The following is a 26,821-nucleotide window of genomic DNA, read 5'->3' on the forward strand; positions in this document are numbered from 1 at the left end:
ACTGGGATTCCCCCTTTGCTACTGCAAGGAACTGAAACTTTAGCCTGTGTCAGAAAGTACAGTTCGAGCAAAGGAAGGGGCAGATGGCTGGCTGCTTGCTGTTTTTTTTTTTTTTTCCAATTTTAATTGTCGATCGTTTCCCTTAACAGATGCATTAGTTTATTCCCTGAAGATGCGAAGCGGTGACGCCGGCTTGTTTAGGAGAAAGCCCTGCCATCGCCTTGGGAGCGGCAGGGGTTGCGCTCTCCTCTCTCCCCAGAGCACGCTCGCCCTCCCTTTTCCCTCTCCATGACGTCCTCCCGCTTGACGCGCGCCGCGCCCAATCCGTGCCCGCCCCCGGGGGCGTTCCTGGCGCCCTATTGGTTGGCAGAAGGAGGGCGCTGCGCAAAAACACAGAAGCGGAGCGCTCCGTGCTCAGAAAGTGCCAGCAGTGGTCGCGGGAGCCACGGAACAGCAGAGCATTCCCTAAGCCCTCCCCCCCCCCTCTTTTCAATGATAAATACATAAAAGGAAAAAAAAAAAAATCTCTAAAAGACAGAAAAATACTGAAGGCAAAGAAAAGGGGACAAAATACCGAGAACTGCACGCTGACTACAAAAGGGAGAGGGGAAAAAGAAAAGATCAGAACTGATGAGAATAAAAAAAAGAGGGAAATCTTAAATAAGAAACTAAAGTTTGGGGGTTTGCGAGCGAATGCCTTTGAATACATCCGTGATGATGATGAGTGATTAGCGCCCGTGCCGTGGACAGGCATAGCCAGCATCTCAACACCTGCCCCGATGTGGAAAAGCAAAGCCGAGGACTGTTTTAAAAATACCCACCCGCCTGATATTATTGGTCATTTTTTTGCTGTTTTACAATTTTGTGGAACGCTAGTGGATCGGAATAATTTTTATTTTTTGAAACATCTCAAGTAAATACAAATGGATTGTATCCTGACTGGTGATGGCAAAAATTCCAGAGATGAAGTGGGGATTGCCTGCTCTTACAGCATCTATCTGCTCCTGCGTGCATCAGGTACGAGAACAGAAAACCCTGAACGTTACGCATGAATAAGGAAAATTAAGTGCACTTTTTAAACAATTCCTTTTTCTTTTATTCGTTTTTTTGTTGTTTTTTTTTTTAATCTCTGCCTGGCCCCCCTCTTTCTGGAACATGCTGGTGCTCTTTCTGCTCGTCTGCGCCCGCCTGGCGCGCGGGGTGCTCCCGCAGCTGCAGTACAAGGTGCCGGAGGAGCAGGAGCCGGGCACCGTGGTGGCCAACATCGCCGAGGAGCTGGGCTTGGACCTTACAAAACTTTCCGAGCGGCGCTTCCGGCCGGCGCCCGGCTCCCCCTACCTGCAGCTGAACGCCGAGAACGGTCTGCTGCTGGTGGCCGAGCGCATGGACCGCGAGCAGATCTGCCGCCAGCTCGCCCCTTGCACGCTGCACGTGGAGGTGCTGCTGGAGAACCCGCTCGAGCTCTTCCGCGTGGAGGTCGAGCTGCTGGACGTCAACGACCACCCGCCCAGCTTCCCGCAGCCCGACGTGGCGGTGGAGATCTCGGAGAGCGCCACGCCGGGCACGCGCTTCCCGCTGGAGAGCGCCTCGGACCCTGACGTGGGCGCCAACGCGCTGCGCACCTACGAGTTGACGCCCAACGACTACTTCGCGCTGGACGTGCAGACGCAGGGCGAGAGCGGGGGGCGCGTGGCCGAGCTCGTGCTGCAGCAGCCGCTGGACCGCGAGCGCCAGGCGCTGCACCGCTACGTGCTGACGGCGGTGGACGGAGGGCAGCCCCCGCGTACCGGCACCGCCCTGCTCTCCGTGCGCGTGCTGGACTCCAACGACAACGCGCCCGCCTTCGCGCAGCCCGTCTACAGCGTGGCGCTGCCCGAGACGGCGCCGCCGGGCACGCTAGTGCTGCAGCTGAACGCCACGGACCCGGACGAGGGCCCCAGCGGCGAGGTGGCCTACTCTTTCGGCAACCACCTGGCGCCGCGGGCGCGCGAGCTCTTCCGGCTGGAGCCGCGAACGGGGCGGCTGGAGGTGGCCGGGCGGCTGGACTACGAGGAGAGCTCCCTGTATCAGGTGTACGTGCAGGCGAAGGACCTGGGCCCCAACGCCGTGCCGGCGCACTGCAAGGTGCTGGTGCAGCTGCTCGACGCCAACGACAACGCGCCCGAGATCACCTTCAGCACCGTCAAGGAGGAGGTGAGCGAGGCAGCGCCGCCCGGCACCGTGGTGGCTCTCTTCAGCGTGGCCGACCGCGACTCGGACGAGAATGGCCAGGTGGAGTGCGAGCTGCTGGGCGGGGGCGGGTCCGAGCTGCCTTTCCGCCTCCAGCCCTCCTTCAAGAACTACTACACGCTGGTGACGGACGGCGCCCTGGACCGCGAGACGCGCGACGCCTACGAGCTGACGGTGGTGGCGCGCGACGGGGGTTCGCCGCCGCTCAGCGCCTCGCGCGCCATCCAGGTGCGCGTGGCGGACGTGAACGACAACGCGCCGCGCTTTTCGCAGCCCGCCTACGATGTCTACGTGACGGAGAACAACGTGCCGGGCGCCTACATCTACGCCGTTAGCGCCTCCGACGCCGACGAGGGCCCCAACGCCGCTCTCACCTACTCCATATTGGAGTGCGACATCCAGGGCATGTCCGTCTTCACCTACGTCTCCATCAACGCCGAGAACGGCTACCTCTACGCGCTGCGCTCCTTCGACTACGAGCAGCTCAAGGACTTCGCCTTCGCCGTGGAGGCGCGAGACGCCGGCGCCCCGCCGCTGAGCGGCAACGCCACCGTGCGCGTGCTGGTGGTGGACCAGAACGACAACGCGCCCGCCATCGTCTCGCCCCCGCAGGGCCGCAACGGCACGGCCGCGCGCCAGCCCCTGCCGCGCGCCGCCGAGCCCGGCTACCTGGTGACGCGCGTGGCGGCCGTGGACGCCGACTCGGGCGACAACGCGCGCCTCACCTACCGCCTGGCGCACGGCAACGAGGGGGGCCTCTTCCGCCTGGACTGGCGCTCGGGGGAGCTGAGGACGGCGCGGCGCGTGCCCGAGCGGCGCGGGGACTCGCGGCAGCCGCAGCAGCAGCAGCACCAGCAGACGCGGCAGCAGCAGCAGCCGCCGCGGCCCTACGAGCTGCTGGTGGAGGTGCGCGACAACGGGCAGCCGCCGCTCTCCTCCAGCGCCACGCTGCAGGTGCAGGTGGTGGAGAGCGCCGTGGGCGAGCGGCTGGGCGCCGGCGGAGGGGCCGCGGGAGGAGGCGCGGGCGGCGGAGGGCCCGGCGGGGGCTCCGCGGCCGAGCAGCGGCCTAGTCGCGCCGGGGACGCGGCCCTGGACCTCACCCTCATCCTCATCATCGCCCTGGGCTCGGTCTCCTTCGTCTTCCTGCTCGCCATGATCGTGTTGGCCGTGCGCTGCCAGAAGGAGAAGAAGCTGAACATTTACAGCTGCCTGGCCGGCGACTGCTGCCTCTGCTGCTGCTGCCCCCGCCAGGCCCGGGCGCGCAAGAAGAAGCTCAGCAAGTCCGACATTATGCTGGTGCAGAGCGGCGGAGGAGGGGGGAGTGGCCCCGTCGGGTCTTCCCTGCCCGGGGAGGAACCCGTAGGTCCTGGGCCAGGCTCCCACCACCACAACCAGAACTACTGCTACCAGGTGTGCCTGACTCCCGAGTCCGCCAAGACGGACCTGATGTTCCTGAAGCCCTGCAGCCCCGCCCGCAGCACGGACGCCGAGCACAGCCCCTGCGGAGCCGTCGTGACCGGATACGCGGACCAGCAGCCCGACATCATTTCCAACGGCAGTATCCTCTCCGGAGAGGTAAGAGACTGCGCGCTGCCTCCCTCCCCTGCAGCTCCCCCCCATCCTTCCAGCTGGGATCACTGACACCTGATCTCTCCTGTCATCCTGTCCTGTCCGAAATCTCCTAATCTCTCCCGCCATTCTTCCTTTCCCTCATCTCCATTGGAAGGGTCGGTGTGCTACCAACTATGCTAACTAACATTTCATAAAGTGACTCCCCCACTCGCATAACATGTCCTTATAAATCTGATCACTTAACCTCTTCTGCTGACCTCTTTCCTCCCTCTCTCCAGCTTCTTCAGAAAATTCTGTGCTTTGCCAACTGTGATCACTAACCTGTAACCTTCCTTTGCTTAAATACCCAGCTCTCCATCAGAAGCATCAGGAAGTCCTACAACCCTGCTCACTAACATGTATTGTTTTCTGCAAACACCATATCTCCATCAAGAGGGTTGGAGGCCCCTTGCAGCTATAATTACTAATATATAACCCATTTGGCATACTCTCTACCCTGATCATGAAGTCTTTCTTGTCTTTATTGCTATGGTACCAAGCACTTCTGTGGTCAGTCACAAGTGTCTCTTTATCCTCTCTTGCATGCTCCCAGTCTCCTGTTTTGTCTAGCATGTCCCCTCATGCCTTTGTTTGTAGCTTGTGATACCTTTTTATGATACCAATATAGATGTTGTACATGAGCTTATGAGACCATAAGTTCCTCCTCCAAATGTGGTCTTGAAAGTTCTTATATATGTCTTGTTTCAGTGAAAGGAATCTTAAGCAGAAAAGAATCCTGTTCTCTCAAGGACTTGTGTAGTAATTAGTATTCTGCAGTGTAGAATGGAAGATAGCCCAACTCCCCTGTAGCTCTGAAACCCATCCATCCTTTCCAGCTCCCCCAGGATCATTAAAATGCTCCCCTGTTCTTCTCTTAATAACATGTCCTCCCTCCATTCACATCAAGCACCTAAAGATCGGTAGCTGAGAGCAGCACTTCCCTTGGGTTCATAAGGAATACCTTACCCTGCAGCTCTGAAATTTTTCTACCTTCATAAGCAATGTCCCCCCTCTCCTAACACCCCCCCCCCCCCCCCAGCCATACAATTGCTGCAGCTCTACCCTCACCTTCATGGTAAATAACCTATGCCTTCTGTGGTAACCTCTCTCCCAAACCTACTTTAGAATGTCTCTCCTTTATTCTCACTTAGGGAGTCTGTATTTTAAAGCTTCACCTCCCATAATGAACCTTGATGCCTCTGATCCCTTGTTATCTGTAAATCTTCTTTTGTTATGCTTATTCACTGTGCTTTCAGACCCCCTTCACAGCTGCCTTTCTCCTGCTCTTTAATGTCACGCTCCTACCACTGCAGTTCTCTTGCATTCCGTTTCAGTCTTTCATCTTAAGATTTTTTTTTCTGGTGATCTTTTGCATTTTTTTCATTTTGGTTTCTCAGCTTCATTTTTACAATTCTCATATGCTCTACCCAGCAGCTCAGAGGTAAATGCAGTTTTATTTTGGATTTGCAGTTTAACAGAGTAAGGTCATTTCAGAACTGGTTTGTAGGAAAGCCAGTAGTTGTGCACTGCACTTTATTATATCTCTCCCCCCCCCCAAAAAAAAAAAAAAAAAGGGGGGGAAAAAAGCTGTTGCAGCCAAATGCTCACACTGTGTGAATTTGAATGAAGCTTGTCTGGCACAGTACAGAGCTGTATAAATACTAGCAGACAGGTTTACCATTTGCTGTTCTTTTAACCAGTTTTGGAATCTGATTCATGCTAGATTTTTGCAGACTGCAAAGAAACCACTTGCATTTAAAGAAAAATCCCCTTGTTTTATTACAAAAACAATGCATGAGAGAATATTTTCTCTCTCCAAAAGGATTTGGGGATAGGGAGACCCAGAGGTCTGAAGACTGCTACTCTTTCAGGAAAGTTAATTGATAATGTGGCGATACTTATATTGACTGTATCCAGACAGTCCATTTATACTGAAATCAAACCAACCGCAAACACATTTCAGACCTGTACATTAGATTCCTGCAATCATTTGTGGCAGTTTTGTCTGTTGTATTTCCAGTTACACATTTGTGCAGTGAGGTTCCTCCTTCCAGTATTTTTTCTTGACTTTTTGCATTAATCCAGGGCAATGAATTGAATACTTATGAATGTAATATTTTGTAAGCTTGTACAAAGGACATAAACACCCTCCCCCAATCAAAGGCTGCTAAATTAACCTTAAGTTCTGGTGTGCTTCAAAGGTTCATGTTTCTTTATTCTTCAAAGTGCAATATTTGCAAATCACGTGCAGTGCTGGGAAGTCTGTCTCATTTTCTGGATCCAGTTGTGGGGCTGGCAGCTTGATTTTTCCTTGCTTTCTGTCCTCTGGTTTTCACAGACTGAATGAGTGATGAGACTCCAGTTTTACATCTAAAGAAGGATCCACCTTACTAGAATAGCTTGAGGTTTTAGATGCAGCTGTTTCTTAACATCTGGAGTTAAATTGTATCTGCTTTATTTTTCTAGAATAAACACCAGCGAGCAGAACTCAGTTACCTAGTTGATAGACCGCGACGGGTAAACAGGTACGGATGCCTTGGTCTGGCTTCTCTAATACATGTTTAAAAAAAAAATTAAAAAAAAAAAAAAAAAGCTCAGAGACAATTCGAATTCATGGAATAGAACTCACAGTAGTGAGACAGGATTTTCATCCAGGAGAAACATTTTTCAATCAGAATATTAGAAAAAGGCATACACAGCTTTACATGTATACCATTTTTTGGCAAATAGCGCCTGTCTGCACTATTTAGAATCACTGTACAGATTAATGAATACAGAAATTAAGTCTGTCAAATGCTTACATGTGCACTTCATCTATTCACATTTGACAAATCTTGACATGAGCATAAATTCTTTTTCTAATTTAAGCAAAGGGAGTAAAAATGATCTATAATGACAAGTGCCAGAAAGGCAGCTGATAACGGGTAGTGCTGTTTTCAGCTGGTTGGCTAATGTCTCCAAATATAAGCTTCATTCCTTTTCGAAAGAAAAAAAAAATCCTTTGCAGCTGAATGTAATAGCTGCAAATGCAACACCCTGGCTGGCCATGTGATGGCAGAAGAATGTTTTTCGAGTTTTTTATTTTTTTTTTTCCAATAAGCTTCATTCTAATATTCAGATTTTTTTTTTTTTTGTTTTGGTTCTAGTTCTGCATTCCAGGAAGCAGACATAGTAAGCTCTAAGGACAGTGGTCATGGAGACAGCGAGCAAGGAGACAGTGATCACGACGCCACTAATCGAGGTCAATCCTCTGGTAAGTCTGATAAAAGGGGGATAGAAAGATTAGATTTTTGAATAAGTCGCTTGGAAAGAGCTAGCTGTTAGGCTAGTGAGACCTGCCTTGGAATTGCTAACTTTCTTTAGTAAACTGAAGGCCTTATGGTGTTGCTCCTCCCCCCCCTATCTGTGCTCTAGATTCTAATGATATGCTTATTTATTCGTGCATATAATATATGGAAGATGGCTGCAAACATGTTAAATGTGACTGTGACTAAGTCTGGAGATGTAGATGCATTGACTTTGTTTTGGAAGCTTATATGTTTTCAGCAGGAGATGTTGAAAGCCACTGTAGGGTAAAAGGGAAGTGTGTGAGATTTTCTGTTGGTGGTTTTTCAAGTTGTTTTCAGTTTAGATGGGATGCATAGAGTATTTTTTTTTCCCATTAATATAGCAGTGATTTTTAAAAGGAATTCCTTATGACTGAATATTTTGTGAATGGCAGTTACAAAAATGTGGTTACACACATCAGGCATTGGAAATGCAATGTCTTCTATTTCATAATTTTAAAAAGAAGAAAAGAAAACCCCAAAAAATAAAATAGCCACAAGCATGAAAATGCTAAGATGAGAAATGGTTTATTTTCATCTCTCTTAATGCCGAAAACTGTTTTTCTGAAAATCATGTAGACATTTTTGTAGGAAGTAACCAACGCCAAACAAAAGGGTGAGCATACAATGTTCGTAGGATTTGTGGCATTAAGGTTTCCAAGGCAGGACATTTGAGACATGTGGAAAATGGAAAGCAATTCTCCAGATGTCTGGGAATTCTTCATCCCTGTTGCCTGTCTGTTAATTGGCATCCTGAGCTGGTTTTGGAGGCGTCTGAGGCAGTCCATGCGGAAGTTGCTGAAGATCTTGCAGACTCCAGGCCCTCACTCGCTTGTCTGTTTTCTGCTGTGTTGTGTTCCCTTCTGCAGGGAAAACCCTCTGAATAGAAACGCCTATTCTCAAGGGCCCCTTCACAATGCTGCTTCATTAATATGCAGACCTAATGAGAGCTCAGAAGAGCCAAGAGTCCCTGGAGGTCCTTGCTCCTTGTAGGACTTCATGCTAAAGTGAACAGAGCATCTCTTTTATGTCTAGGGTATGCCAGAAGTCTACATCTGAACAGAGACCCTTTCATTTTGCTCGGTGTATGGGACTGATTCAGTTTTGCCTTTGTAAACTGCGCGTTTTGCATTACCTGCTAAATAAGTGACTGGCTACTAGGAGCTATTTTTTTCTTTAGCTGCATGATGGGTTTTTTTTTTTTTTTTTAAACAGGTTTTATGCCGTGCTTTTAGTCCAATGACTATTTCAATCAGATTAGTCCATCAGTGTAATAAATATAATGAATCAGAGAAGGCCAGACTTAACCATCTGCAGGAGGCACTGGAGTTGTGATAGACCAATGTAGCAATAGGTGATTTGCATATAAATCCAGCGGCTGAAATGAGACCGGTGCACTTGGGTTCTGCAAGCTGCCATATTGTGTTTTACTAGCTTACCTGTTGCATTGTCATGTTGCACAGGTTAAAGATGGAGGCAGTACAATTCAGAAGTGAGTATGAGGAGTGATTGTTTAATGTGCCCTTAGTGTAACCTCTATCTTCAGTACCCTGTAAAATTGTTTGCCTTCTCCCCATCTCTCCCATATTTACATGCATGTGTTTAGTGTGGCGGTCATGTTCATCCTCAGCGTTTCTGCTGCCTGAAACTTTTCATGAACTAATTTATTAAATGTGGTTGGTTTTTTTTTTTCTCGGCAATGGTTTCTTGCAGATTATGACAGATGATTTAATATCAGAACGGCTTTGAGGGAAAGCTCTCTGTCTGGGAAATGGGGTTACTGATGGCTCCTTCAGGGTTATTCAGCAAAAGAAAACAATTTTCAGTATCTCTGAATCGAGTAAGCTTGCACTCCCGGGAATGTAGTGTCAGAATCAGGACCCAGGATGCTGCAGATGGGAGAAAAAAAAATAATGTAGAAAGACCATATCAAGCGAGATTTATGAGATGTGCCTGGGAGTGCTGCAATGCATAGAGAGGTTCTCTTATAACACACTACAGTTTCATAGTTTATGAAGGAAAGACTGTAAGCTGCCCTTCTTCCTTTAGATTGAGCCTTTCCTTTCTCTCCTCACAAAACAGCCATACTACTATTCTCATTTCATTTGCTTTGCTAGTTAAAAGACATGCATTCTTTAGAATTCGGTTAGAAATCATTGGTTTGTTTTGGCATTAGCCTGCTCTGCAAATTCAAGTCTTGCTAAGCAAATTGCTCTTTGGTTCCGTTCTCGTTAGGCTAACATGTTTTAAGTGAAATATGTTCACTACTAGTATAAGGCATAGCCTGAGGGAAGTGGCTCTTGGTAGTCCAAGTATTTGCTAGTTTAGCTTAAGGTATCCTTTTGAGGTTTATTTCTTTCACAACCTTTTTTTTTTTTTTTTTTTGTTGCCTGCTGATAAACTGCCTGCTTGCCTTCTTCTTTCTGCACTTGTGAATAATAAGAGGGTGAATTTAGAATCCTGAAATGACTTGATAATAAAGTGCTAATTTGATATTCTTGTGCTGGAAAATATTATAGCCCTTTCTCCTCACACTGAACTATTTTCACTACCTCTGGCAAAGTGTGAGACCCAGCTGTCCTTTGTGGCAATGAATATGCCAAAGCAAACCGCCCGTCCTTTTGCTTTTCCATCGGGGAGGACAGCTCATGTTTTGTAATTGTGCATTTCTGAATGCATTCAGTGGAATTGAGGGCTTCCCCCCCCCCCCCCCCCAGGCAGTGCTGTGGTGAGAGAAGGAAGTCTTCTACTTACCTTTACTGATGGTGAAGGTTTACAGCCATGCAGATGAACCATGTGTTTGGTTTGAGAGAGAGTCAGTGGTTTTTTTTTTATGTGGGACCAGTATAATAGGACATCCCTGCTCTGATCCCCCCTCAAAGATAAGATTTTGTCTTCAAATTAGTTCTGCCACCTTCCCCCTCCTAATCCCTTCACATGCGCACATGGGTCCTCCCTTTCCAGGCATCTTAGCATGTCTTCACTCATAGTAGCAGTAATACAATTTAATTTTTCAGCAAAGCAATTATGAGCATTAATTACATTTTGCTGACAATATTAGAAGATGTAAATAACCTGTGGGGAGTGAATTTTTAACTGCATGAGAGAGAAAAAAATTCAAGTTTTTTTTTTATTTGCTGCTGTTAAGCCTGGAGCTGCCTCTCTTGTTTCCTGTCCTTTGCTACTGTAAGTGTGGGAATCACACACAAGGGCATGTACAGAGCAAAACCTTGCCAGGAGGGCAGCACATAGATGGGCAACTGCTGAGATTGAGCCAGCTCTCTTCCATCCTTGTAGTTTAAGGATCTGAGGTTTTAGTTTTAAAAATGCTCTAACACAAATCTACTGCAGCCCCGTTTCTAAGAAGCAGTGTCGCTTCCCCCACCTCCATATTCACACAGTGATGCATGCCAGCGTGATGAGGTTGGGAGCCTTGCATGCTATTCCCCCATCTCATTCCTTAATTCTGGCTGCCGTGCAACTTTGTGTTCCTCAACGGCTCACTGATCACTAACTTATTTCCAGACTTCTACATAGCACTTATCAATAGCCATGCTAGCGAAGCCAGCGTTAAGATCACAGATAGCTTCATTTAACAAAAAAATCATTGTGAATGAGGTTTAATCTGTAAAAGAAAATAGTGCATTCTGTGTAACCTTTTAAGCAACTTGAATATTTTCAAATAATGCATGAGATAATTTCATATGTTCTAAGCAAAAACAATCTAGAGCATCAAATGAAACAGCACATCGTTACCAAAATAGGCTTAGTGGAATGTTAAATATTATCTATCCAGGGAGCTGTTAATAAAACTTGTGGCAATGCATACATGGCAGAACAGAATCCTGCTTTATTACTTTTAGTGTGAAGGAATTTGAAACCAGATTGGTATTTTTTTTTTCAGACAGGAGCTTTTCAAGTTATTCTCATCCTAATAGTAGTCTTAATCTTTGTTAAATATGGAATTTTGTTAGGTTGAATTGAGCCATTCACGTTGAAGAGAAAAGTCTTAGATTAATTTGGCTATTGGCTTTAATAGTTCGTGTATCATGCTATTCTTCTGTATGTAGTTTGCATTTAGACAGGCTTATTCATTTTTCTGAGAATATATGCTGCTAAAGTTCTGTTGGTTTTATATCTTGTGTAGTCTAGGGTTTTTTTTTAAGGTGAAATAGTGTTTCCTTCAATGCCCAGAGAACTGATAATCTTCGAGTACCACCCTTCTTCCTCCTGGCTTAAGGAATCTAAAGAATCAAGCAGAAAATGTGTAGCTGAAGTACCAGTCTGAAGGCCGTGGATGGAAGTATTACTTGCTTGAAATCCTAATCGCTGTGAAGCATTTGTAAGACAGTAGCTTTGCGCTGGTGGGGATGAGTATTTGCATTTGTCAATAGTATCAGTTGCTGTGAAACACTGGACTTCAGCTAGCCATGTCCCACTAATTACAACCATTTGCTGTAAAGATTCTCTCCATTAATCTGCAGAGGTAACACCAGTGCTGTTGATGATTAAAGTGAGATACCTGAAGAGTTTTATAAAATTAAGATACAGGCGCCCATCTTTTCATATGTTGTCTCTTCTCACAAGTTTACTTGGCATCTGTTTTTATGAAAGTGATTTTTTTTTTCTTGCAGCAGTTGCGGTATGTTTGACGAATTATCACAAGTTCTCCTGAGGGGGAATTTTGTTCTTGCCCATTAATGAGATTTACATGTCAGTCTCTTTCTCCTGTTCACTGTCATGCATGGTTTTCTCTGTGCTGCTTTGATGCCTGACCAAATGGAGGGTGGTTTGGTTTAGGAATGTTTTGCCTACAGAGAAGGACTGGTTTTTAGTTCTGTGCTCATGTCACTGGGCCAGCGCTCAAAGATATAAAGAATCCAGTGTGCCTGCTGTAATCCTCAGTCTCGCATGGATGACCATCTCCATGTTAGACTGAAATGTTGTCATCGCCTTTTTGCTTGGTGTGCTGATAGATTTTGAAATTTCATTGCACGGTCTGCTGGGGTGGTTGAGTTGTCAGCCCCTCACCCTCTTTTTCATGTAGATTTGTTCGCAGCTAGTTTTTAAGTGCAGTTTTCTTATTGTGGAAATTTTACTAGTGCATCCATGAATATATATATATATATTTTTTTTTTTTTTTGATCATTACCACTGCTTATTCATGTGTGCTTTTATGTATCTGAGCATCGTTGTGGAGGACTCGGCACTTGAATACGAGTCCCTTTCCTTATGCTCTGGCTGTAGCCTTAAGTCTCTTCCAGAAGAAACAGTCATCCGTTCCATGCATGAGTTGGATTTCTGCCAGGAAGATCATACATAGTTAGATAACTGGGGAGGCAAATTATTCCAGGATTACCAGTCTTTTTAAAAATAACAAGCAGCATCAACATGTTCAGTGTAAGGATAGTCAGCTAATACAATGGGAATGGGTGGTACCAGAATGATAAGGCTCAAATTGCTATACATTTATATGGTGTACTCGCTAATGGAGTTCACTGTAACAAAGAAGTGATCCTCCACTGTAAATGTGGCCTTTAGTAAAGGTTGCATAAAAGAGAATTGCATGAGCTTTGACAGATAAGTGTCAGAGTGGAAACCCCAATGCTGTCATGCATTTTCCCTTCCCGAGTGGCGAGAGTGGGGAATCAGAATCTTATACTACAGAGGAGTTTGCAGACATCATGTAGCACTCTGTATAGTGAGAACACAAGCTAAAAGATGTAGGGGGCATTTGTACTTAGCCATTAAGAAACACAATGAAATTGCTTTTTAAAATATAGCAATTTTGTTCTATTAACATTTAGGACCTTTTGAAGGACATCAAATTTTTATCCTAGAAGATGAGTGTTTTGATGTAAAATGAGAGGGTCTTTAAAAGTTTTGGGGTTACCTGGAAGGTCTCTGGTTATAATATGATCCCTCTGTATCTGCAGATGACTTTTGTGCTTGGTGAAGGTGAATGACACTGAGGCTGCTGTCTTTCTCCTGCTTGCAGGGACAGATCTCTTCTCCAATTGCACAGAGGAATGCAAAGCCTTGGGCCACTCGGATCGGTGTTGGATGCCTTCATTTGTACCCTCAGATGGACGCCAGGCCGCGGACTATCGCAGCAACCTCCACGTACCCGGCATGGACTCCGTCCCGGACACAGAGGTTTTTGAAGCCCCAGAAGCTCAGCCTGGGGGTGAGAGGTCTTTCTCCACCTTCGGCAAAGAGAAGGCCCTGCACGGCTGTGGTGGGAGCGGGAACACGTTAGAGAGAAAGGAGTTAGATGGCCTACTTTCTGGCACACGAGCGCCTTATAAACCCCCATATTTGAGTAAGTACACAGAACGTTCAGTCACAGTGAAGTGCATACACAAGCCAGCCAAATCACTTAGCCCCTTCCACAGATAGGGCCTTCATTGAGTTTTGTTGGCTGTAGTAGAGAGGCTATTGTTGAAGATGGCTGCTGCTTTTGGATTTAATAAGGCTGCTGACATACATGCCAAGTGCAGTTGTGAAAGTTGCTTGATGGTTTATGCACTGCTGCTTAGCCCAGCTAGGTATGCCATTTGTGGTTTAGATTTGTTAGAGATGGTCTTTCGCTCTCCCTGGGCTCCTTTCACTTATCCTGCCATTCTGTGTGTATGTGGTGGTTTGGAATTTGGATGGGAAAAAAAAAAAGTGATGCTAAAGAATTTTTATTTCTTCTATTTTTGGTAATTGTGTAAGCCTTAACGCTGAATACAGTAATGCTTCTTTGTTTCTTGAATGTGGCAGGGAACTTAGACAAGGTTTTAAATAGAGCTGTGTGTAGCGATTAAGTAAAATTCATCCAAGCAGATTCCTTTAAAACAAGAGTTTGCCATTTTACCCTGGATGCCATAGACTTCTGCTGCATGTGTGCTGCTAAATGATAGGGTAAGAAAACCTGTTACTATTACCCCATGAACATTGCACATTTGAGAAAGGAGCGGGGTGAGGGTGGGGGAAGCAGTTGGTTGATAATCCAAGTTCATGTAGAGTAGAAGAACATGACCAAAAGGTCCCTCCCTGGTCGCCTTATATCCATTCCCAAGAATAAGGATTTGTTGATCCTTTTGTCACTTATTCTCACTTAAAATGAATCATCACAGCACTAGGATGTTTGATCTGTAGACTGTCCACATATGTCTAAGGAAACTAATTTATTGCTTGGTGTAGGTTGCATGCCAAATGGCACTTGACAGAAGCCTGTAGAATGATGAGTTTATCCCCCTATTTAGAAATGAATCCTTTAATCTGGAAGACTTTAATCTATGGGAATTTAATTCTTTAGACCTGGAAATAAAATCATTAGTATTAAAGACAAACTGGGACTGTTAGCACCCCTATGACAGACATGCTGTTTCCAGTAATGTTTAAAGCTTGAAGAGCCAATCCAGGCAAACCATGGGCGCCTCTCTCCATCCTGTGAGGTCTGACCGTGCTCTTCTAGTTATAGAGCATCAGCAATTGGCTCATTTTTCAAAGGCAGAGGAAAGGCTGGATTGTGGAAAAACTAAATCTAGCTCAGTGATTCTCAGCCTGGGAAGGCTTAGGTGTAGCGCAAGATGAGGCTTTACCAGGAGCATTGAAATGCTTTTCTGTTTAATATTTAATTCTGCTTACATTTTAAAGCAAATTATGTCTGGTTTTCGTAACATCTGAAACCCAAGGAGTTTGTTTTCAGTATTTGCAGAACATTTTTTTTAATCTAATTTAAATTAATTTGCATTTTCTTTTGATCTCATAATTGTTATAGCTCTTATGTTTTTTGTCCTAGCTTTGTAGTATGTTCAGAACCTGGGAAATGTTGTGAAAGATCCAGTGCTCTGCTTTTTTCTGAAATGAATGTCCTTGATTTTAACTCAATTTGGATGCATCACTAGTTTACGGTGGCAAGAGGTAGAGTCGGGGTAGTCTGCGATACCTTGGCTTAATTTGCTGTTTCACTTAACCCCCTCAGCCTGCAAAATCTCTTCAGTTCTCTCCATTTGGCGAGGCCGTGTCTGACCAGCTGTGCTGCTTAAGTCACATCTAGAAAGCATTGTTATTCAATTACTCTGCAAAACATGTTACGAGCTGGTTTTCTGTTTGCTATGAAAGATGGCGGGTTCATGCCACATTAGGAAGACCGAGCTCAATTTGTAGGGGAACGGGTTTGGAGCAGTCTTAAAAGGCAGAACAGCAGGGATGTTCTGCCCCAGCCCGTTCCCTTCAGGCAGCCTGCAAGAAAGCGGAAGGGAAGAGGCGAGCCTGAGGGAGACTGAGCAGAGAACAGCGCTTTCCCTCCTGTTCCACAACCCCCCCCCCCCCTCCCTCCTGCCTGTTGTGATCCTGAAGCAAGCACTGCACAGCAAAGAACAGATAAGGGATTGAATTAGCGCAGGTTTGAAAGGGGTGAGCAATAACTCCAACCATCAAGGCTTCGGCCCTGGCTTTGATTGGCACAGCGGCTCACAAGTTTCAGACTTGGTCCTAATTCAGTCACTGGTGGGCGAAAGCCTGGGGACTGGCACAGCGGCTCACAAGTTTCAGACTTGGTCCTAATTCAGTCACTGGTGGGCGAAAGCCTGGGGACTGAGCCCTGCTGGTGGCTGAAGATGGAAGGTCACAGGGATGAGTGGGAGGGATGTGTGTGTGTGTTCACACCTGGCTCTAACCCAGATCCCCCTTTTTTTTGTCTCTATATTAAGCCCCGTAGAAGACTGTGTTCCCCAGAGAGAATTGCCTCTTGTTTGGTATGGGGGAGAATCATGAGGACTGCATGTGACACTTGTATTCATGGCTCCTTTTCATAGCTGCAGTTAATTCTGGAACTTAATTGCTATTGTGGTAAACAAACTTACTTTCCAAAATCTTAGAAGAGTTTGGTTGACCACCTCCTCTGGCCTTCCAGCTTTATGGAGACTTGGGGCATTAAAATTGCCAGTTGAATTTTCACCACTTGGGGGCATTGTGATTCTATGTTAACTCCCTAATCCAGCCTGGTAAAATATTACACCATGCTTAGGAATAAACTATGTGGAAGTTATCCTGTGTGTAGGTGTAATTAAAGGTGCTATCTTGGATACTGAAGTACTCTGCCATTTCTAGGGGCACAACTGATACATTTGACTTTCTTACTTTCATAATGAGCAAGGGCCCTGTCTTACTGCATTTCTTTTATAGTCCTTTTATCAAAGGAAAATTTCATCTCTTATTTAACTTTTGTGGCTTACCCACACAATTTTGATCTGTCACTGCCTCCTCTCTCCTGGAACTGAAGCTGCCACTACTGCCTCTTTCCTTTCTAGGCTACCCCTCTTCTAGTACTACCTATATCTAAAGAGCTACTAGATGTAAGTGGCAATGTCCTTGGCTCGATCTTGGACTTCTTCTGCCACAGTGGGCAATAATTTAGCATTATGTCTGCAAATGCTGGTAGTTATGCATTTATTTTCTTGTGATTTATCACGTATGCATTTAAAGTCCCCGATTGTGATGTATTCAGTTTATAAAACTAAAAATTGTTTCAAAAGCTTCTGAGATGCTTTTAAATATACAAACCAGTGAGATCCTAATACACTTATACAAGGCCCTTTTTGCGCTTCATTCTTTGCTCATCCTTAATAGACTATTTGTTTAAAAATATCTCTACTAAAAAAAAATAAAAGGTACCAAGTCTATGGGTGCTGAGTTGATGCAGTTCTCATCTACTTAAATGCTGTAAGTGAAAGCTGAGGCCAGTGATAGGATGAAGCAGATGAGAAATGGTGCACAGTTTACAAGACGGAGTGCACCTGTCATATTTGATAGTGGTGACGTGAGATGAGAAAATCATGCCCCAATGACTTGATGACATGAGAATAAGCTACTTTGTCTTAGAATAGTGAGACTTTAACCACATTTATTTTGGGTGGTGCCGGTGTCATGGCCTGTCTGGGCATGTTCATACAAGAAAGCCGAATTAATGGGGAGCTGCTGCTCATAGAGCAGGAGGGTGATCCCCCAAAGGTTGTGTGTGCTTCTGACATCTCTTATTGAGAATGCTTTTGAAAATTGAGTTATGCACAGAAGTGAAAGATCTATCATTTTTATTTTAACTTTAGTAACTTAAAGATTATATGGTGAGAGTTCAAACCATTGGATTCAGCCATCCAAATTAATGTGAAATTAACTGTGCAAGGTGAAGGTGAGGGATTCTAAATGGCCTCCTTTCTGTCCTGCATGGATGCCCGCCGGCAGTGAAACTGTTTCTCCTGCAGTGCTCTCGGTTTGCTTATCTGCCGAGTTGAACATATGCTGTGCCTGGGCTGGAAACTGTCCCCCCTCCAGTCGTTTTGAAAACTTGGAAAGTACAAAGATCTAATCTCTTTTTTTCAGGTGCCTAAAGTTCCCTAAATTTGGGAAATCTCTCCCTCAGCTGTTTTAGAGAAATCAAGGGGAACTCTGACACGCACAGGCATCCGTACGATCTCATAGAGCCAAGGCTAAAAATGGAAATAGTACCACATCAATATTTTCATAAACAAAGGAACAGCTGTTAACAAATAAAAACTATATATGTATTTATAGTGTTCTGATGCAATCCCTTCATTATTCTTGCAAAAAATGATTGATTTGTTAATCTTTCCAATTGAAACATTTTACTTTAGCCAAGGTCAGGAGGATATCATAAAGCCTTTTTTTTTTTTTTTTTTTTATATGACCAAATGATGAAGATAATTAAAAAGGAACTTGATTTACGCAAGGATATAAGATGTCCAAAATTAAAACAATCTAATATGGAATGGACACAATAGGGGCTGAGCTGTCCCCGGTGTTATGCACATGGGTCACATGACTGTACTTTTGGCAGCGAATGAATGGATTCCTACAGATCTTTCTGGAAAGGAGAAAAAACGTTTGCTGCCCAGGTACGAGCAGTTTCTGCATTGCTGCAGCTCCCCTCAGTTACTTTGTCTGCCAAGATGATCGGATGCATTTGTTCTCCTGTGGCTCAGAGTTTGAGAGGCTGTCTTTATTTTTTTTTTTTTTCCCCCCAGGCTGTTTTACATAAATCCCCTCTCGATTATCCTGGTTGGGTTTTGGCAGTTCTTTTTTTTTTCTGATCCCCTGAACCAGCCACTTTGTTTTCCTTTCAGCGTGGCTAGTTAATAGGCCACCAGGCAGCGTTTTGTTTTTTTTTTCCCCCCCATTCCTTTATCTTGTCTTTGAAGCAGGAAAATCTTGTATTGGTTTTTTTTTCTCATCATATTCGAGAAGCAAGCTATCTGTTTCAAGTTTTGTTATAAGCGTAAACAGACTATGTCCATTTAATGACAGTCAGCAGAGCCTTGTAATCAAACTGTGCTGAGTGTGCACTTTATATCAAGTAAAGCAGATTTTTGCATCAAAATATAAAATGGGTGATTCATTTATAAAATTATATTAACCTGCTCATTTAAATGTAGCATGTGTTACCTTAGTAAACATACTAAATGACAACAGATAAAGATGAAAATGGTCTATACATTCTGCCCAGTAAGTTGCTTAGGTAGTAACTGTCGCTTCTTGCAGTTAACCCCATGTAGAAATGTTATACTTGATGTTTACATAGGTTACTCCCCTTTTTTTTAAATTTATATCCTCTATTATGTGTTGCTCATTAACATTGCCATTAATGCAAAAACACAGCTTGCCTTTAGAGGTATAGCCGAGTGTCTTAAATATATGCATTCACCTGTGTGCTGTTCTAATGTGTGTGTTGGTACTTTTAATGTGAAATTCACTGAAGACTTTACCTTTTAGTGTACTGTGTGTGTTATTTGTGCTGCTAATGTTACAATCATATAGTAATGCACTTGTTCCAGATACTTGTCGCCAACTATGAGGCCTTTTTATCATAGTTGGCAATAAGTATCTGGGGCAAATTCATGATGCCTCCAACTGCAGCATCTGCATGAAAACACCTGACAATGTTTGAGGCCAGGACGATACGTTTCAAATCATTTTTTTTTTTTTTTTGCATAATATGCATGGCTCAATCAGGGGCTGTGAGCATCATATCCTAGGATTCTCCAGAGTCCAGGTCTTTGGAATGGATTTGAGTGAATTGGGACAGTGGAATCCAGTGCATGTTTTGGTGACTATACTCAAACTATGATGGTTAGGTTCAATAATATATATGGTGCCATAGTCTTTCTAAATGCTATTTTACTTGGACATTTGACATTTATTTAAAATATTTATATTCCGTTTACATAAAAATCACAGTGGTTTGCAATAAATATAATAAAACATAACCATAAAAGTATTACAATTACCAGAAAAGATAATATATCAAAGCACAAAGAAATAAAAATTCAAATTTAAAATCAATATAATAGGGGCATAAAATAAATAAAATGCCTCATTAGTATTCGTTACGTGCCTGTGAAAGAGAATATAAACAGCCTTTAAGTCTTTTCTAGGTAACCTAGAAAGCTATTTCACTTTTGACATAGAAAGCTAAGTACAATCCCTAATCTTTGTGTCTTGTTGTGTTAAAGCCAGTGGCTCACAAATTCAATCCTTGCATCCCTCCCAGTGATTCAGGATTTCTAAATATCTTAAATGAATGTGGATGAGACATTTGATCTCAGAACCGGGCTCATTTCTGTAGTTTCATTACCCTGGAAAGTTGATCCATTCAGGGATCTTGAGGACCAGATTTGAAAACAATGGACTCTGGATGTTTGTCAAAGGACGTTTTTTGGATTTGGATTTTAAAGATTTGTGTTGTGGAGATTCCTTGCAGTTAGCCCAGGCCATGTGCTTGCCAGTGCCTCTGGGGAGAGGGAAATAGGGAAAATAACTGCTTGTTTGCTAGGGGTCTCTGGGTGTTTGTTCAGGAACAGTTTGATTTTCTTGCCCAGCTCCTTCCTGTTTTTTAGTTTTGTTCGGTAGAGCAGAAGCTTATGAGATCATACCGAACGTCTGTGTGTATCTGGCACCTCCCCCTCCAGCCTTATAATTTTGGAATGGCTAAACCTAGCTGTAGCAAATTTTCTATGGAGTTAGGTGCTCAGATGACATCAGACTTTCAAAAAAGGTTGGTGAGTGATTGTGAAGGTGTTCAAGGAGAGGAAATGCATGGTGGTTGAGCCACAGCTAATTAGAACGTCACAGCTTCTACTGGTTTTATGTAGACTTTCTTTAAAAGGCAGAAGCCAGACTTCTAGTAGGTTTACTCAGCTAAAGTGGTTTCCATCTGGGACATTTAAATGGGCAGTAGCAGAGAAACTTTTGGAAAAATTTGAACAGTTACACAGAAATTAATGCCTACAATATGTAGCATTTTTAGTAGCTGTGAAGTCTTTGCCTTTATATATGTGTTCAGGAAGCTATGGGCACCATTTTTTTTTTTTTTTTATCCTGCATCTAGGATATCTGTCCTCAGTCCCACAGAATCCAAAGGGGGCCCAGTAGATTAAGATCTGTGAATTAGACCTGCCGTCAAAGAGAGCCATAAGAGATGCCTCCATGGCATTGGAAGTGGAAGATAATCCTGAAAATGCAGCTGGAGTTGTGAAACTAAGGATAGTACCTAAGGATAGTTAAAAAAAAAACCAAACTCTCTGGTAAGAGAATCACCCATCACAAGCATTGACTTGGGGAACAGATGGAGGAAGCAAAGTTCACATGGCTACCATGATCCTCAGCTGGCAAGGATAGTACAACTAATATTACCGAAGTAGAAAGATTGGGGAGGGTCTTAAGGAGCAGGTAAGCATTATAGTATTTTTTGAGCATTGCCTGCTTGTTGTAGGGGTAAAGACAGCCCATATTGTATCAACAACTTTTCATATATGGCACAAGAAACAGAGTAAAGAAGTGGGTTTCTGATATATTGGGTGCTGGGGCTATTCATGGCCTGCAACCCTTTCTGAGGGGAGGGAAGGTCGCACACAGAAGTAGATGAGGATGATGGATGGAAGCCTGTTGCACCAACAGCAAATGAATTGGAGAAAAAATCTAAGGATCCCACCACACTACCTTAAAGTAAAAAAAGAAGGTAAGGTGGTAGGTAAGAGGTTATATAGTGGCATGATAGCCTTCCAGATCTCTCCCTGCCCTATGAGCACAAGTGCTCATAGACTAGCAAATAATTCTGACTTCACTTGCTCTCATAGTCACAGCAATATAGTTTGAGATGGTTACAATGGGTGAAACTTTCATGAAGGACCTACAAGGCAGAAGAGGGGAAGACAAACTGTAAATATAAATAAGCAACTGAAATGGAGGGGCCTGGGGGGAAAAAGGTGGCATTGTAAGTCATTTTGGAAAGGCAGTATAGTGTTTTACAGCCCTTTTGGCATGTGTAGAAGAGCTGGATAAAGATAGTCATTCACATACTTAGGACTTGTGGGAGATTTTAACCTGGATTGGAGCACCCCATCTGCAGAACTGAGAGATCCTGGAATCACTACAAGGGATGCTCCTCAGACAAATGGTAATTGAACCCATAAGGGAAGGCACTATACTGTGTTTTTAATGTCCAGTTATGAGCTGCAGTGAGGATTAGTAAAGAGAGGTGTCATAAAAAGGTCAGGTTCTTGTTAAAATGAGGGATACCTTAAGACTCGGGTAGGATGGGAAGTTTGGTGGAGTAGAACAGTGGACCCAACTAAAACGTATTGCAGGGCCTACAGATCTGTTAGGAAGATAGATTAAAGTGAAAGAAAGACCAGTATGACTTTTCAAAGGAGATGGATGAAAAAGTAGCAGCGGAAAGATTCTAGGGGATTGAAGGGATCTTGGAAAGAAGAGAACAGTAAAGAATATCTGGAGCTGAGAGAAGTAGGAAGGTAATTAGGATTGCAAAGGTGCAAGTAGAAGAGAGGGGAGCCAAGACTGTAAAGCAAGGAGATGACGTTTTGCATGGAAGATGATCTAAAGCAGAAATGCTTTTGTCCCGTGTTCACTGAAGAAGGGCTGGTGAAGGATTGTTTCTGAGAGTAGAAAGCAATCCGAGTAGTGGTATAGGTATCGTGCCACTAAAAGAACAAGACTGCATGGGTCTGGGTGATACATCTGGTAATATTAAGGGATCTTTAAAGTTCTGGTGGGTCTGTTGATGGAATTGTTTTATGGATCTTTGGAGACAAATTGTTCGGTGGGACTATAGAGAAGGGCAAACGTTCCTCTTTGTAAGGTTAGCGAGAAGCAGAAGATTGGCATTACAAGCCTGTTAGCTGCACCTTGATGTCTGGCAAATTTAATGGAGGCTCCCCGAAAGGAAAGGATAGTGAAGCATCTTGAATCTAGGATTCAAGGCGGCATGGTTTTACCAAAGGGAGATTTTCAGGTTGATACATATGTTTAATGGATGACCAGAGAATTAGATTGGGGGTGTGCACTGATGGCTCGATACACTGATTTCAGCAAAGGTCTTGATACAGACCCACATAAGAGGCTAATAAACTGAGTAGGCTAGGGGTGGGATCCAGGACTGGATTACAAACTGGTGGATGGTGTTAAGTGGAGAGAGAGGTGATTATTCTCTTGACTGATATTGCAGAGAGGTTAGAAGGAAAAGCTTTTTTTGGGGGGGGAGGGAAGGGAGTGGGCAGTGGAGTGCCTCAGGGATCTGTATTGGGACTCTTACTTTTCAATATATTTATAAATGATCTGGAAAGAAATACGACGAGTGAGATAATCAAATTTGCAGATGATACAGAATTGTTCAGAATAGTGAAATCACAATCAGATTGTGATAAATTGCAGAAAGACCTTGTGAGACTGGAAAATTGGGCATCAAAATGGCAGATGAAATTTAATGTGGATAAGTGCAAGGTGATGCATATAGGGAAAAATAACCCATGCTATAGTTACACAATGTTGGGTTCCATATTAGGTGCTACAACCCAAGAAAGATCTAGGCGGTCATAGTGGATAACACATTGAAATCATCTGTTCAGTGTACTGCGGCAGTCAAAAAAACAAACAATGTTGGGAATTATTAGAAAGGGAATGGTGAATAAAACGGAAAATGTCATAATGCCTCTATCGCTCCATGGTGAGACCGCACCTTGAATACTGTGTACAATTCTGGTCGCCGCATCTCAAAAAAGATATAATTGCGATGGAGAAGGTACAGAGAAGGGCTACCAAAATGATAAAGGGAATGGAACAACTTCCCTATGAGGAAAGACTAAAGAGGTTAGAACTTTTCAGCTTGGAGAAGAGACGACTGAGGGGGGATAAGATAGAGGTGTTTAAAATCATGAGAGGTCTAGAACGGGTAGATGTGAATCTGTTATTTACTCTTTCGGATAATAGAAAGACTAGGGGGCACTCCATGAAGTTAGCATGTGGAACATTTAAAACTAATCGGAGAAAGTTCTTTTTTACTCAACGCACAATTAAACACTGGAATTTGTTGCCAGAGGATGTGGTTAGTGCAGTTAGTGTAGCTGTGTTTAAAAAAGGATTGGATAAGTTCTTAGAGGAGAAGTCCATTACCTGCTATTACTTAAGTTGACTTAGAAAATAGCCACTGCCATTACTAGCAACAGTAACATAGAATAGACTTAGTGTTTTGGGTACTTGCCAGGTTCTTATGGCCTGGATTGGCCACTGTTGGAAACAGGATGCTGGGCTTGATGGACCCTTGGTCTGACCCAGTATGGCATGTTCTTATGTTCTTAAGATCTACAGCTGAATGGATACAGCTGAGGAAATAGACAGAATGAGGATAGCTATAGAAGTGGTCGATTCCTTGTCAGTTAAGATGCATACGAAAAATGTGTAGAATCATGCATTTAGGTTGCAGAAATCATAGGGAACAGTACAGAAAGAGGGGTGATGTGTGTCCTAATCAGCAGGCACACCTTGATCTTAAGGTAGCGGCGCAGTAGCCGGAGCTGGGGAGATGCAGGGGTGCATGAGTACAGGCAGAGCCAGTAATAATGTGTCTACCTGCGCACGTCTTCAGCAAGGCCTTGCTTAGAGTAATTGTGTCCAGTTTTACAGGCTGTACTACATCAAACTAAAACTGTTAAACTCTTTCTAATACTAGAAACCAAAATAAAAAGAAACAGTAAATACAAAATGGATACACATTAATTCTTATATAACTCTCATAATTACTCATATAAAATGTTTGGATAGACACACTTCCTATCTACAAATTACCTAATTCTTTACCACCAAATTATTTATTTATTGATTTTTATATACCGTCGTTTGGAGGAAGCATCTCAATGGTTTACAGAGATGTAGAATTATGACGTAATTGGCTATACTCAAAATATAAACATTAACAAAACCATCAAAACCCAATCTTGTGCTGCAAAATAGTTTCCTCAATTATAGTAAAAGCCTGATATCATACACGTGAAGCTTTGTCCATTAAATGAATGTTAAACCCGATGGTAAAGTCCATCCTCCCTTGTTTATGTAGACAGATTTTATATGAGCAATGTCAACTACTGGGTTGTGTAAAGACTGGTAGGTACTTTGTGGATAGGAAGTTTGTCTATCCAGACATATTTTATAAGTAATTAGTTATAGAAGAATACACTTGTACCAATTTTGTATTTACTGTTAGGCTGTACTGCCAAATAGATGTAGACAGGATGCAGGAGGCCCTAAGAAGGGCTGCTGGAACAGTGCAGGATCTGCACAAGGGGCCATATAAGATGACGTTTTACGACCTGGATGTGTTTGTTTTTTTCCCCAGAAAAGAGGACATGGAGTGAAAATGCAGGCAGGGTAGACTCAGGAGCAATATTGGGAAAGGGTGCATGAAGCATGGAGTGACCTTGTGGTGGAAGTAACAGCAGTAATGCAATTGAAGAAAACCTGGCCTAAGCACAGACATCCCTTGTTACAAAGAAAGGAGAGGAAGCCCAAGCTTAAAAGAGCCTGATGCTGCACATGCAGTCAGATTGGACAGACTAGATGGACCATATAGCCCTCTGCAATTGTATTTAATTTTCCTATGGAAAGAATTTGATATTTTAGCCATTTTTAGCATAATAAGATTTTGCATATCAATTTGCCTGTTGCACTTTTCTCATTCTTTCATTTGCATTTTGCAGCTCTAACAATTTTTCAGTTTGACTGTTGCCCGTATTTAAATTCCTTCTGATAACTCCATGCACTACTTCTGTAATTTTAGGCTTTGTTTTACACAGATGTTCATTTTCCAATTTCAGGTCTGCCTCTGCAGCTGCTTCCCTTTCATACATTTGGGAAGAAAACAGAGAGGGTGGGGGGGGAGGAATTTGATGGTGGGGATGTATATGTGTTTAGGGCTTCTGTTCTTTCGTGTTCATAAATGGTAAATTTTCCAACTAATTAGGAGGTCTTAGAGTGGAAAAAAAAAATCAGTTTCTTCACGATGCAGGTACTATTGCTGGGCACCTTTTCTGGTTGAATTGAATATATTCATTTGTGCAGCTGAAATCAGCAGAGCAGAAAAGGCACAAAAACAGAGTAGAGGCTCCAAGGCAGGGAAGGGAAGGGTTGAGTGACTACTGGGAAAACGTTTATCCAGAAAAACACCTGCTCTATATTTTTTTTTTTTTTGGTGTGTGCTGAAGGTGTTTTATTGGTGCTATTGGTTAAAATATATATGCAGCTGATGATAAAGGGAGTAGAGCATTGCAAGAACTGGAGAACACACAAACAAAAGAACATGTTTTCATGGGCATAGGATTTCAGGAGAGAGAGAATCCCGCAGAACAGTCCCTATGCAGATTTCTTCTCTTGCAGGGGAGTTTTGTTTCAATCTGCTTATTGGACTACGTTTTTGATGTTATGCTTCAAACGGATAAAATCATAAAGGGTGTATGCTCAAAGATCACTAGGCCAGTCCTTATTCTTTAATTTTCCTGGTTTAGATGCATAAGATTTTAGCAGTATTTTCTAAGTATTAGTTTGCCTTCGAGTTTAGGAATCTGTGCCCTTTTAATTAGCATATTTTCTGTATGTTTAAAGATGCATTTCAAGCTATTTAGCCTACGTTGAAAATGTGTTAAGTTAGATGTTTTAACATTTATAGCAGATTTTGTCCGTCCCACGCAGGCTTTTGACAGTTTTGACAGGAAATCTATCTTGGCTGCTAGTAGACTTTCTCAATTTTCTACTTATTTTTTCTACAAAAACTGGGCTTTAGTGAATAGCTAGAATTTTCTTCAGTGTCTCTACTTTTTTCTCCAGCAGTTTCTTCTGGCTTCTTTGGGCTTTCTGTTCAATCAGTGCTGGTTTCCTTTAGGCTACCATGAGCCTTCCTTTACAACTACCTGGTTTCTTTTTTCCTCCTGTTTCTGGAGGAATTCTGCAGAACTGGACAAATTCTGTACAGAATTTGCCTGGCAGGCTCCAAAAGAAAAAACGCTGCTCCCGAAGGAGGAAGCACAGGAGGGTCCCAGAAGGAAGGACCCGTTGCATCCATTGGCCTGCCCAAAAGAGATGGCAGCTTTCTAGGCCGTGCAGTGGGTTGATAGAAGAGAAGAGCGAGAGTAAGCCAGTAGTGAGGATCAAGCCTGGAGGAAGAGATCAATCTGACGAGAGAGGGAACTGAGGGGGAGAGATAGCTGGGAGTAGGATGAGAAAGTATGGAAGTGCGGTGAGGTGGCATCTAGAGAAAGGAAGAGAGCATGGGGCGAGGGAGGCAGTAGGGTTGAAGTTGGGTGGAG

At 43.7% G+C, this 26,821-nt stretch overlaps 1 protein-coding gene across 2 annotated transcripts in view; it reads left to right on the forward strand.

The window, feature by feature from the left end:
* The first annotated feature begins 403 nt into the window (after positions 1–403).
* PCDH10 (protocadherin 10) overlaps positions 404–26,821 on the forward strand; it is a 105,943-nt gene continuing 79,525 nt past the window's right edge. The window contains exons 1-5 of one of the 2 annotated variants that reach the window (XM_029592711.1): positions 404–1,017; positions 1,213–3,804; positions 6,307–6,365; positions 6,987–7,093; positions 13,165–13,488. In XM_029592711.1, coding sequence (XP_029448571.1) covers positions 946–1,017; positions 1,213–3,804; positions 6,307–6,365; positions 6,987–7,093; positions 13,165–13,488 — 3,154 coding nt within the window. In that variant the 5' untranslated portion in view covers positions 404–945. The remainder of the gene's footprint in view (positions 1,018–1,212; positions 3,805–6,306; positions 6,366–6,986; positions 7,094–13,164; positions 13,489–26,821) is intronic. The other variant, XM_029592750.1, reaches the window with a different exon arrangement.

The sequence above is a fragment of the Rhinatrema bivittatum genome, chromosome 1, assembly GCF_901001135.1.
Source record: "Rhinatrema bivittatum chromosome 1, aRhiBiv1.1, whole genome shotgun sequence".
NCBI lineage: Eukaryota > Metazoa > Chordata > Amphibia > Gymnophiona > Rhinatrematidae > Rhinatrema > Rhinatrema bivittatum.